The 12986-nt window shown below is 52.9% G+C and overlaps 5 protein-coding genes across 5 annotated transcripts; 4 read left to right on the top strand and 1 right to left on the bottom strand.

The window, feature by feature from the left end:
• Nucleotides 1–56: 56 nt before the first annotated feature.
• Nucleotides 57–744, bottom strand: MAA_07279 (Proteasome B-type subunit; the record flags this gene model as incomplete). The annotated part of the gene is made up of 2 exons (XM_007825277.1): nt 57–200; nt 313–744. 2 exons carry the CDS (start codon nt 742–744, stop codon nt 57–59), a joined length of 576 nt encoding a protein of 191 aa, XP_007823468.1.
• A 1301-nt stretch (nt 745–2045) lies between these two features.
• MAA_07278 (GLUT4 regulating protein TUG) lies at nt 2046–3633 on the top strand (the record flags this gene model as incomplete). Its single annotated transcript, XM_007825276.1, has 2 exons — nt 2046–2182; nt 2253–3633. 2 exons carry the CDS (start codon nt 2046–2048, stop codon nt 3631–3633), a joined length of 1518 nt encoding a protein of 505 aa, XP_007823467.1.
• Nucleotides 3634–5329: 1696 nt separating this feature from the next.
• Nucleotides 5330–6397, top strand: MAA_07276 (Thymidylate synthase, active site protein; the record flags this gene model as incomplete). Its single annotated transcript, XM_007825274.1, has 2 exons — nt 5330–5448; nt 5509–6397. The coding sequence occupies 2 exons, from the start codon at nt 5330–5332 to the stop codon at nt 6395–6397; spliced, it is 1008 nt and encodes a 335-aa protein (XP_007823465.1).
• A 2874-nt stretch (nt 6398–9271) lies between these two features.
• MAA_07275 (uncharacterized protein) lies at nt 9272–9893 on the top strand (the record flags this gene model as incomplete). The annotated part of the gene is made up of 2 exons (XM_007825273.1): nt 9272–9624; nt 9716–9893. 2 exons carry the CDS (start codon nt 9272–9274, stop codon nt 9891–9893), a joined length of 531 nt encoding a protein of 176 aa, XP_007823464.1.
• Nucleotides 9894–10991: 1098 nt separating this feature from the next.
• Nucleotides 10992–12194, top strand: MAA_07274 (triacylglycerol lipase; the record flags this gene model as incomplete). Its single annotated transcript, XM_007825272.1, has 1 exon — nt 10992–12194. One exon carries the CDS (start codon nt 10992–10994, stop codon nt 12192–12194), a length of 1203 nt encoding a protein of 400 aa, XP_007823463.1.
• Nucleotides 12195–12986: the final 792 nt, after the last annotated feature.

Here is a 12986-nt window from a genome sequence, read left to right as displayed (position 1 = left end):
CTCAGTGCGCACTCCATCAGGTCCGAAGCCGTTCCTCGGCCACACCGACAACTCGTTTAATCCTGTCTACCCTTTAGTAATCTCTTGGTAACCTTGTCCTTCTCAATGATGTACACATGTGCGCCCCATCCGGAAAGGGCATCTCGATCGACAGCATTCAAGAGCGCCTGCGAGATGGTTTCGAAAAGAGCATCAGGACCCTAAGCAAACTGTTTTAGCAAAATTCCCCCTCCGTCATGCACAGCCACACGAAGACAAAGAAAAAGTGCATCACGAGAAAAACGGCAAGAAGAAGAAGAGGGGAAAACATACCATGTCCTCCTCCCACAAGCCCTCACACATACCAAACAGTTGCTCCGACGCCGTGCCCGAAACGATAAAGTCCTTTGCAAAATCAATGCATCCTATGCTGTCGAAGCCGCAGATGAACGGCTTGCCCGTCTTGGGATCCAGCCCCGCCACGACGGGGGACACAAAGTACGGGCCGAAGCGGCGCTCGTATAGCGACGAGGAGACGAGGTTGGCAAAGGTCCGGGGCGCGATGGCGCGCTCCTCGCGGAGGCGGTACATGTTGACCTTGTAGCGGAAGAGGTCGGCGACGGTGCCGACGTCGGTTGCGAGGCCCGTCAGGCCCAGGAATACGTCGCCGTACTGGAAGATCTTGGGGAAGTTGTTGGATACGGTGAGCGCCTGGAGGCCCAGGCGGAGGTCGCAGGCTATGGCGACGCAGTCTTTGCCGACCATGGCGACGCAGGCGCCGCCGTCTTTGGGAATCGTTGGTTAGTACGTACGGGGTTGGCAAGGGGAAGGGACGCGGGCTACCAACTGATGGAGAAGGGGGATGACTGGCGGTAGAGTTAGCCTTTGATGCTGTGATGGGATGGAGGAGCGGTTGGGGCGTACCATGGTGCTGGGTGAGGAACTGCGGATCGAGCAGTTGCTCTCGAGGGGCGCTGAGGTTGATCAATCGATGTCTTTGGGGGTAGTGAAGCCTTTGGCGGGGGGTTCGTGATGGTGGTCGTGGAGGATTGTGTGGCACGGCGGTTTCGAAGCTCCCTGGTTGCTGTGAATGAATGTCGTCGTGGTAGCTCAGCTCCGGCACCGAGAACACGGAGCGAGCGCCTGCAGCAAGGCAAACGCACTGGCGTGGCCGAACGCTGACTGGCTCGGTGGAGACGCCTGGATCTGGAAAGAGCGGGTGGCCGGCTCTGATTGGTTGGAGCTGCGGTGCTGTTGCTGCTTTACCTCACCACGGCTGCCTGCCAGTCAACGTTGGCAGTACTATGAGAAATCGCAGAGTGTCTCGAATTTTCTCTAATTTTATTTGGGAAAATCTGGCAGCGCAATCCTGTTATTTTGTCTGTCCGACACAGCAGCTACTCCCACGCGCCCGCCTTATGTGGGAACAGTCCGGCTGTCAGGGGGGTAGACTCTGTGGCCCTCTATCTGACTATTACGCGCTACATGGTACTACGGAGTCCTTTCAGATATTAAAACAATAATAAGCATATTAGTATATCCTTGTCAACGGGTGAATTTCTCTTATAATCGATTACTCGGGAGATATCTCGTGTGCTGCAACTGCTAGTTGCCTCTGATTGGCTGAAGCTCAAGTGTTTACCTCACCGAAAGGCTGCCTGATGGAATCTGGATCCTGGAGGCTTCGAGAAGAAATGACGAGCGGCCACGCCCACGTCCACGCCCACGTCCCTTGATGAGTGAGCAGCCCACAAGCTGTTCGATTTCAGAGCTTTCTCTAGCTCACAAGCGCTCAATTAATAAACTTTGAATAGAAACCTAATTCTTTCTTTGCGTCTCTCACATGAATTTCCCTCGTGTCTGAAGAGGTAAGGTACACGACGTGGACATCTGACACCCACCAGTTACTTCACCCCACCATAGACCAAAGACCGCATCGCCTAGCATCACTGCCACTGGACTACCGTGTCTTATCCATCGTCACAACTGCATATAACTCAGCCCTCTCCTCGAGACTTTCGGGCTCACTCTTGGCTCCCCTCCCACACATCCCCGCCCTCGAAAGGATGGCATCTCATGTCGTCGTCATCGCCACCGACCTGCGCAGGGCGACTGTCAAGGTCAACCCTGGTACCTATCTCTCCGATGTGCTAGACCAAGCTTGCCAGAAGCTCAACCTCTCCAGCGACAAGTACCTTGTCAAGTAAAATCGCCCTCTTACCGCATCTGCGCTTCGCATACCAGTCCTGCTCCAAAATTAACATTGTCCACAGACACAAACAGAAGCAGGTCGATCTCTCGGTGCCCTTCCGAACATCAGGCCTTGCTGGCGGCGCAAAGCTCGAGCTCGTTCTACGCTCCAAAACCCCGTCCGCCGTCCAAATCGCCCTTCAAATCCCCCAACCCGATGCCAAAGAGATCCCAGGCGGCCGCTTAATCAAGAAGTTCCCCTCCGACCTGACGCTATGGAAAGTCATGCGCCAGTTTGAAAGTGGAGAGGCGAGCGCGGGGAAGAATGTCAACATCACCGCGAGGGGGTATGCGAATACAACAAGTGGGAGCGGACAGCTGTATTATGAGACACCTGTTTTGAATATCATGGGGAGGGAGTTTTCGAGTTTTCCGGAATTTCAGAAGACGTTGGCGCAGTTGGGGCATAACTCGGGCAATGTGTTGATTCGGTTGGGGTACAAGAGGACTGAACAGACGCTGTTCGAGGCCATGGAGAAGATTAGCACCTATTTCAAAGATGGTGAAGAGAACAGCGGGTCTGACGTCAAGGTTGATGAAACAAAGACAGAAGAAGCCAGGGAGGAGAGTCAACAGCAGGGTGATACGACGATGACCGACGGTGTGCCAGAACCAGAGGTCGCTCAAGAAGATTCAGCACAGTCACAACCTGAGCCTGAGCCTGTCCTCTCAACTGCGCCGGTGGAACAAGATGCTCCTAATGAGAGTGCAACGGCCTCCTCACCCACAGCGCAGGATCCGTTTCAGCCCGTCAACGTCTTCCTTGCGCCAACAGGAACTACACCCGCTGCGGCCCTGGTACCAGCCTCAGAGACGGACTTCACCCCAACCATCGCCCACGCCCAACTCCATCAGGCCCGGCTTCTAGAAAGCTCGCGGAATAAACGGCTCCTCTCAGACAAGGAACTAGAAGAGAAGGCCGCCGCGGAAGAAGCACGCATCGCCTCCATTAAATCCATCCTCGTCAAGGTCCGATTCCCCGACAATACCAGCAGTGAATGGCGAGTCAGCCCCAACGAGACGGGGGCATTCTTATACCAAGCCGTGCGACACGTCATGGCAGATGCTACGCAGCAGTTTCACCTCGTCCTCCCCGGTGGTAAGGACATCATCAAAGACAGCAACGCAGAAAATCATAACCTTGTCAAATCGTATAAACTATCTGGCCGGGTCCTCGTCAATTTAGTGTGGGAAGACAGTGTACCGGCAGCAATCAGAAAGCAGCCTTTCCTCGGGGCAAATGTCGCGAAGCAGGGACAGGTTGTCAAAGTGCCTGATCTTCCAAAAGTCGACGATGCACCTGAGCCGGGTCCTGCGACTGAGGCGCCCAAGAAAGAGGACAAGAAGGACAAGGGAGATGGGACGACGAAAAAACCAAAGTGGTTTAAGTTGGGGAAGAAGTGAGTTAATAATGTTATTGCATGACTTGGCGTTTTATCTCGAATGTACAGGGTAGAGTTTAGATGAGCGAACGGTTATGAAAATGGTGTAGTTACACATGACAACATTATGAAATTGAGCTAGATGAACATTTGAGAACCGGAGACTCCTTGGAAAAGAAGGATTGAAAGTCACGCTGCATTCATCCTGGTAGTGATGTTGGCATGTGCATCTCGGCTGTACCATAGACAACAATGAGTTATGAGAAACAATGAACGGAGATGCAGGTTCTTTAGGAAATTTACCATGAAATCCAGTTGACAATGAGAAAAGTTGGCAAAATATGGTGTCACATTCATTCAAGTATCACAAAGACCAGAATCCACAAATTCGAGAAGGTTAATTTTGGTATTCCAACGAAGCAGTAGCTATTTCACGTCCCTAAGATCCGCGAAACAAGCCTTCTCAGCTACTCCTCCGCCCGTAATGCATCCATGTTATGACCCCCCACGCCGTTTTTACATGCTTTCCCGAAGGAGGAAAAAAGGGCTTGCTTTTCCTCCCATTTTTGCAACCCGATAAAAAGTTTCCCATTTCAAAATCATTTCATCCGTCTAGAATGCGATTTAGTGGGCGCGGCGGGACTCGGCGATGACGCGCTGCAGCTCGTCGACCTTCTTCTTGGCGCGGCCGAAAGTACCGAGCTGTGATCTAGTTAGCATCCACGACACAGAACGAGAGCGATGAAGGGTTTGTGAGAAAAAAACGTACTCTCTTCTTGGCGAGCTTACGGGCACGCTTGTCCTTGGAGTTGCGGAGCAATTCGATGACACGGCGCTCGTAGGGGGCAAGACTGCATCCAAATTAGCTTGGGTTCGAGGCTTCGTGGGATGAAGAAAACTCCATTCGGCAGGGAAATTCATCGAATGGACTGGCGGGTTTGCAATCGAGGCCGGCATCCAGTCTTGCACACATGGGCCCGTGTTTCCCATCCATTCAATGATTTCGCTCCGCTCGAATTGTCATTTTTTTTTTGGTGGTTATGTTGCAACTTACCCAGCAACCTCCTTGACGACCTCACGGACGAAAGCGGTGCGCTTGCTCAGGTGGCCCTTGGTACGGGAGACACGGGGCTTGACGACACGAGGGGTGGTTTTCTATACATGGCGAAGAAAAAAAAGCACAAAATGTCAGCGTCCATCGTCTGCTTCGGCAACAGGAACCGCCTCGCGGAGGACGAGGGGACAGCGGAGCAGAGATCCTCCACGAGGTGAGACTTTGACAACACGTACGTGGCCGCGGTTCAGACCAACGGTCAGACCGGTTTTGGCGGGAGCTTCCTTGGCCATCTTTGTCGATTGGTGATGGGGTTGTCGACTTCGGCGTTGGGTGATGTCGAGGAAAGGAAGATCACCAAGTTCGGAGACGGGGTCCGTAAATTTCGGTGGATGGCGCACACACCACACTGCACATTCGAGAAATTTTTCGAGTTGTGGGTCACGTGCGCGAGGGTAAGCGAAAGTGAGCTTTGGGGAGCTTTGGTATCGGGGTAACGGAGTACGGGAGTTTTAATAACCCGGTCTGAACGATTGCTGCCCCACAGCGGGTTTGACACTTGGCTCATTCGGGAGCGGGGCATGTTCCCAAGTCGCGTCTACGGGCTCCTTGGACCGCGTCGCTCTTTTTGCTGCACATGCTATACAAGAACCCTCAATTGAAGATGACTTTACAAAATGGCGTTGCTCCCAACGGAGCTGCCTGTGCCAAGAGGCACGAAGAGTACCGGTATCTTGATCTGATTCGGGAAATTCTAGAAGAAGGAGAACAAAGACCTGATCGGTGAGTTGCAACAGACGCGTTGTTCACGGCGTCACCCCCACTAACAGGATGACTCTGCAGGACGGGAACCGGCACTATCAGCATTTTTGCCCCTCGACCTCTCAAGTTCTCACTGAATCAGGACGGCACTCCTATTCTTCCACTTCTTACCACTAAACGCGTGTTTCTTCGTGCTGTGATTGCCGAGTTGTTGTGGTTCATCGAGGCCAACACCTCGTCCAAGGCGCTGAGCGACGTCGGCGTCAAGATCTGGGACGGCAACGGTTCCCGCGAGTTCCTCGACAACCTAGGCCTCACCCACCGTGAAGAAGGAGACCTGGGGCCCGTCTACGGTTTCCAATGGCGCCACTTTGGAGCAGAATACGTGGACGCCAAGACGGACTATACAGGCCAGGGCGTCGACCAGCTCGCAGACGTCATTGACAAGCTCAAGAACAAGCCGTACGACCGCAGGATAATCATCAGTGCGTGGAACGCCCGTGATTTGCATCTCATGGCACTCCCGCCCTGCCATGTGTTTGCTCAATTTTACGTCTCATACCCCAGCCGAAGACGGCGGAACGGCATGGCCTCTTCCACGGAAACAAATGGCAGCGCAACGAGCACGGCGCCTGAAAAGGGCCATCTACACTGCCAATTGTACCAGAGATCCTGCGACATGGGTCTCGGCGTACCGTTCAACATTGCCAGCTACGCCCTGCTCACCCACATGATCGCCCATGTGTGCGATTTAGTGCCCGGCAGCTTGACACATGTCATGGGCGATGCTCACGTTTACGCGGACCATGAAGACGCTCTCAATATTCAGTTGGAAAGAGAACCACGCCAATTCCCAGAGGTAGAAATCGCGCGGGAAAAGGGATGTGGTATCGACGGGTGGAAGGTAGAAGATATCATTGTCAAGGGGTATGATCCGCACAAGACAATCGCCATGAAGATGGCTGTATAAGATGACGATGGACGAAATTTGCGAATGAATTACGTTGATTTTTTTTTTCACGGTATGCGGGCGGGAAATCTTGGCACACTCGGTGCAACGTGGTAAAGGGATGGGCAAATACCTAACGTCATTAATGATTGGATGGATTAAGGGGCAGTACTTTCGTGTTTGGTATGGATAGATGGTATATTCGCTTGATGCGTTGTATATCGTATAGACTGCGGTAAATGGAATACGAAGTTCAACCTTCAGTGAGCTTTAACCACGGCCTAAACGTTTCTTTCGCTCGACCGGTGAAGCTACATGTGTTTCTCACCAGAGTACGTCTCGAACCTCCCTTGTCTGAAGTGCAATCCAGGTGACGGGCAAAAACGTCCGCCAATAGCCACACCTTTGCAGCCTGCGGGTATGCTATCATGGCGAAAACAAGATGATCTCTTATGCGAGCGTCATGACGGGCACATGGCCGGGATCGCGGTTTCTGACGGTGTGCAACGCCATGGGATAAGCTTACTCCAACATGATAATCTAATACTGAGTTCCGCTTATACACCGTCCTCCCGTCCGCGGGCTACAATGCACCTGGCTGACCGCACTGCGAAACCAACAAGTCCCGGTATGTACATGCGGCCACCACGTGGGTTCACCTGACCAGCCGGGGGAACATGTTTATTCTCGCAAGCACGCAGCCGACGATCTGGCGATCTTGGTTCTCGCATTCTGCGTGGCTTTCTCGGCCGGGTGTGCTGAGATGTACACTTGGGCGACTAGCTAGTAGAGGCAACATGCTTCCTGTAGCGACGGCAGGCAAGTCCAAGGACTGCCGTGGACATGGTTTGAGGGGGATCGACAAGTCAGTAAACCTGGCTTCCCGTTCTGTGGTGTCCGTGGGCGATTATTTCATCACATCCTTTCTCTGGCTGGGCGCATAAAACATGTGCAGTTACACGATGGAAGCGGCAAAGAAGCGATCGCCAGCAACGGTTCGGCGGGATTCCACTGCCCGAGTTGGAAGGTCTCGGCGGAAAATGGGAAACGGCAGAGGACAAATTGACGGGCGCTCTCTGCCCACGCGGGCATGATAGAGACGCGGATTTTTTGTGTTTTCTGCCGACCTGTCTGCCGTCGTATCAGCTGGATCGCGGCGCACATCGCGATCACGGTAGAGTCGGGAGCCACCCCCGAGACCCAACCAGCTCCGTCAGTGTGGCCGCATGGTGTGTAGAAAGGGCCCTGCTGAGGCTGCAAATCGTATGGGCCTGAATATCTTTGGTGCCTGACATTCGGCGTCGCCAGGGGGGGATCCTACCTCCGGATGGCGATGCGGGTGGCGGCAGCCTTTTTGGCAGGGAAGGCATTCAGTGGGGGGGATGGGATGCCGCGTTCTTGATGCGAGTCAATCAATAATACTAGTGAAGGATGGCTTTTGAGGGTTGAATCCGTTGTCGTCCTCTCACCAAGACAGATGCTTAATGGAAATGCCAGGCAAATGCCGCAGCATTTCTCACTGCGCGGTCACCTGATCAATTGATAGCCGGCCTTTCCAATCCACGGACGGGCATTCCAGCATTGCATCATTCCATCATCCGTCCATTCATCCATCCCTCGAGGAGCCAGTCAGTCAATCGGTCTTTGTACAAGGTCAGCCCCGGCAATCCAGTTGTAACAGATTGAGCCCTTTTCTCCGTCTACGATCGGCAGCGCAGCCCCGTCGAGATGAGACGTGGCATGCCCAATCACAACACATGATATTCGCCCTTTCCCCTGCCCATCACTGCTGCGTCTCCAATTCTTTCGCCGGGCTCTTTTCTTTGCCATCCTGTTGGTTGTCATGTTTGCACACGTCGCTTCTGGAGGCGAAACATTGTGTGGATTTTGTTTTTTAGCGTTCGTCTGTTCTTCCGAGGGTCGACCGAGTATCGCGATTCGCCACCACAACCCACGCAGCATCCGATTTACGCGCGTATGAGCAGCACTGAGAGAGACATGTGTGGCAGACGGCAGCATTGTTTGCTCATGGGCCGTACAATGCAGTCATTCTCTGCTACACTAACCCCAAGCAGGGCACGGCACAAGGTCTGCAGCCGTAGCGTTGCGCGATCGACAGGGCTGGGAGTCATTATACTTCTTGTCTTTTGCAATCCTACCGTCGATCCATTCACCTGTGATGTAGACACGTCCGTCAGAGGATAACATATGAGAGCATCCAGAGAGAGAGAAAAAAAAATTGTTCAACCAGCACGACACGTAAGCCCATCTCCACACGAGTCACGACCGGTTCGTCTCGGAAGACAATCGCGCAGTTCTTGTACACTTTCGAATATATTCTCTGTCAAATACAGCAAACTTTGGACATTTACCAGGATTCCGATCACATAAAGTTTATCGCCCCGTACCCACGTTTTCCACCACACCGTCTCCGTTCTCCATTGATATGCAGCCGAGTGGTGTGAACCGGCCCAGGCACCACCCATTAACCGGTCTCTGCGCTTTGTACCCGTCTTGTAACTATCTCATGTTTGCTGGCCCGTCACTTGTGCGGCAGCCGTATCAGGAAGTGATGTGTAGTACCGTTGCTCACTCAGATGGCTGTATTACCCGTGTCCAAACCGCCCCCCCTTCCCCTTTGCGCAAATTCCTTTCCATCTTGTTATGCCTTTGCTATTTATAACATCCATCCTTCCTCCGTTTCCTCTCTTGCAAACACCGTATTCTATTTTCTTTTTTCTTTATTTTTCCATTCTTTTATAAATCCGTACTCTCGGCTTTTTTATTCCAGAACTTTGACAGTTCCTTCCTGGTGCGAGTCATCAATATAGAAAAACAAAAGAAGAAAAGAAAAACACAAAGAAGATGAAGTGCACTCTCTTCTTTCTGGCCTCGATGCCGGCCGCCTTCGCCGCCAAACTGGCATATACGCCTCCCGCCGCCCTCGCCGTCAAAGCCGAGGACCCCCAAAACAAGTGTGTCCTGCCAGCGGACTACCATGTCAAGAGCTTTACCGCGACGACCAACGGCACGGGTGACGGCTTGACCTCGTACAAGTTCAAGTTCCTGGACACGGCTACAAACTCGTCGACCAGCTGTGAGTACGGTCCTGCGTCCAAAGCACAGGATTCAAGCAGCGGGGGCACACTGCCGCGGTACTCCTGTGAGAGTGCAGACGTGAGCTTCATTTGGCAGGGTCAGACGAAGAAGCTGTCCATGATTCAAAAGGTCTGCCCTGATGACCAGGGGTAAGTCTCTCCCCTCTCACACCCGTCTTTGAATATTTGTTCCCGTGGGTATGTATCTTGTTTCGATGCTGATAGCAATGGCCCCCATCAGCCAAGCCGAGTACGAAGTTGCCGGGTCCGTCGTCATTCCCCTGACTTGCAATCTCAACGCTTGCCAGGCCAATGCTACCGACTACACGGGCACCTTCAACAGCCTCAACGCTGTCAAGCAAACTCCTCCGGCCAGACGCCAGCGCGGTGTTGCGTGGTCCTATGACCTGGCCAACTAGGCTTGGGGCTTGGGGACTCGGATGAGGTGACGAGGGAGAAAGAGCAACAGTGCCACATTCAGGATGGCTGTCTCCAGACTATTGACGCCCGAATCAATGAACACGCCTTTTGCTACTCGGTATATATTGTTTTGCGTCGCCTATCTTTGACCCCTTCGTGGTGGGTTTCATGCTGCAACCCCTGCGTTGGAAAAAGGGAGAGTTTGAAGCGGCGCGATTGCATGTCCCACATGCAGCTTTTGGAATGTACAGTTCGATACGCTACTATAGAGATTGTCGGAAATTCGAGCCCCTAAATTGGTATACTTTTTCTGGTGAGCATTACTGCGCTGATGTCGCATGTCGTATGTCTGTCGTCTATGTGAGTGGTTGCAAAACGTCAACTGGTGCCAAGTTAGTTACCTTGTGCCCGTTTCCATCAAGCAACCATGGCCCATGGCCGCATTGTACTCCCCAGCCAATTAACCCTCTCCGTGATGAATGTTCCTGGTCTCGCGCCCCCTGCATGGCTTGGCTTCCCTTTTCCCTTCTTTTTTGGCCTTGCTGTCAAGCTGGGCTGACCCGGTGCTAAACATGGGCAGGTGCAGCGCCCCGCACCTCCTTCACTCCGCACTTTTGGCGCATCAGGACTGCCCACCACGCCGTGTCATGGTACAAAACAGTCACGAGTCCACTTCTTGCTTACGCTTCAGCTTTCTTGGCTGACCACTCGTGTTTTGCCTCGACCAGACCGTTTCACGGTGAGCATTCCTTGCCATTGACATGTATTTTATTTAGGGGCGGCCCCCCTTTGCAACGCGCTCGTTGTCGCCGTTGCGCTGCTTCTGAGATTGAATGGACGATTGTAATTCTTACTTGGTCCTTCGACACGTCGCGATACCCGTGCTGCGTCTGCCGATCTGAATCCACCACCGCCGTTTCGGGACGTTGTGGCTGAGAGGAGAAGGCTGCTTTGTTGGGGCTGCGACGACATCAGCCAAACTACTACACCAAAGGGAAGACAAAGAAGACGAGTTGACAATAACAAAAACATCTGACTCCACTTGGATAATGTAAAACGCGGGTTCTGCCATTTACACCTGTCGGATATCTTTCAACATGTGGTCTTGGGCGCTTCTCATACAGCCGCTGCTGTGGTGGCGGCTTGCTCACAGTTCTCAGCATCACGTCATAGACTCGCCCTCACCAAATAGCGAATCATCGCCGTCAAGCATATCAACGTCGTTGTTTGCGGATCTTGAGCGCCTGTCTAGACTGGTAGACGTGTCGTACTGTATCGGCAGCACCGGCGTCCACAAGCCATTTCAGTGCCTGTCGCGGTGCAAAGAGTTTCCTGGCCTTTCTCTAGCCATGACATGGAGCACCGGGTTTCTCATGGGCGACAGCTGCGGCTACATTGCGGTGGATCATGGGAGCAAACGGAGGGAGAATCAAGATGGCGGCGTCTCTGGGGAGAGGAACGGCGCCATCATTGTCGCATTTAGGGGCACATACAGCATCGCCAACACGGTGGTGGATTTGGGCACGATACCCCAGGAATACGTGCCTTATCCCGCCCCAGATGACGATGACAGCGACTTCCTGGAGAACTATCGTCGCAAGTGCGACAACTGTACCGTCCACATGGGGTTTCTGCACTCGTGGCGGATGGCCAGGGGGACGGTTGTGCCGGAACTCAAGGCGCTGAGGAAGAAGTATCCGTCTTATAAAATCCAGCTGGTCGGGCACAGCCTTGGCGGTGCCGTGGCCTGTCTTGCCGCGCTGGAGCTGAAGCTGTCACTCGGCTGGGACAACTTGGTTGTGACTACCTTTGGCGAACCTCGGGTCGGCAATTACCAACTGGCTCGCTATATCGACAAGGCCTTCCAACTGGACGGCACGACAAATTTGGAACACAGGGCGTACCGCCGTGTGACACACAATAACGACCCGGTCCCGCTGCTGCCTCTGGAGGAATGGGGATACAGCCCTCACGGCGGAGAGATATACATTTCGAAGCAGGAGCTCCAACCTACCGAAGAGGACATTCGATCATGTGTTGGCGATAGCGATCCGGAGTGTAGTGCCGGTGCTGAGACCTCTTTGCTCGAGGATATGCGTCGACTGCTCCATTTCGCCTCTGCCTCCCCGTCTATTGAGGAGTACATTGTGGCGAGGACCTTGCCGACTCGTCTCAAGATTTGGCAGCTGTTTTTCGCACACCGAGACTATTTCTGGAGGCTGGGACTCTGTGTGCCGGGAGGAGATCCGGCGAACTGGGGACGAGGTTGGTCAGGCGGAATCGAGTCGGAAGAACTGTAGAGGAACAAGATGCACGGCATTGGTCTGGTGGCTTTGACGGACCAACCATTCGTGGCAATCTTGTTGTTTCTTCAATCGTTTACACTTTGGAAAGCTTAGATACCCGTAACGAAAAATATGTATTTAATGGAGTAATAACTAGGTTTGTATAGTCTAATCAGCCTTATTTAAAATTGCCCTATGTAATATATGTACTACACACGTGCCGTGCACTAAGCTTCTCTAGGCGAGATACAAACAACCTTGCTTTCGCTTTGCAAAAGCCAAAACCGTAGAGAGCATGAAATATGGCTGACACTCTATATATATGTATGGTGTTGTGTATGATACTCACCCCGTGCATAAAGGAAATCAACCAACCCTGGACGCATTAAAATGAGGTTATGCTAATCCTGTACGGGCTCTTCACAAAAACAGTCCGTGACACAACAGCCTCGCAAACAACGGTCACGGGTGGAACCAGATCTCAATATCGTAGCCAACCAGATGCGGCAGCGTCAGACCAAGTCGGACAACTCACACAGGATTTCTCGAACCAGTGACGCGCATCAAGGCTGCCTGCGCTCACTCCGTCATACGTACCTCATCCTGAGGCTGAGCCACGCGACATTGGTGAAGCCGTCGTTTGTGGTGAAAATCAAGGACGCGTGCTACAAAGAGGGGCAGCCGTATGATGAAATGAGTCACATTAGCATCTGGGAAATTGCCACCACGGACCTCTGTAGGAGGCGTGATGCATGCTCCTCCATGAGTTACTGACAGTGATTGAAGGAGGCGCGCAGGGCACCTATC

This window comes from Metarhizium robertsii, assembly GCF_000187425.2.
Source record: "Metarhizium robertsii ARSEF 23 chromosome Unknown MAA_Scf_5, whole genome shotgun sequence".
Taxonomy (NCBI): Eukaryota; Fungi; Ascomycota; class Sordariomycetes; order Hypocreales; family Clavicipitaceae; genus Metarhizium; species Metarhizium robertsii.
The sequence above is the reverse complement of the archived record's forward strand: the minus strand, read 5'-3'. Positions and strand labels throughout refer to the sequence as shown.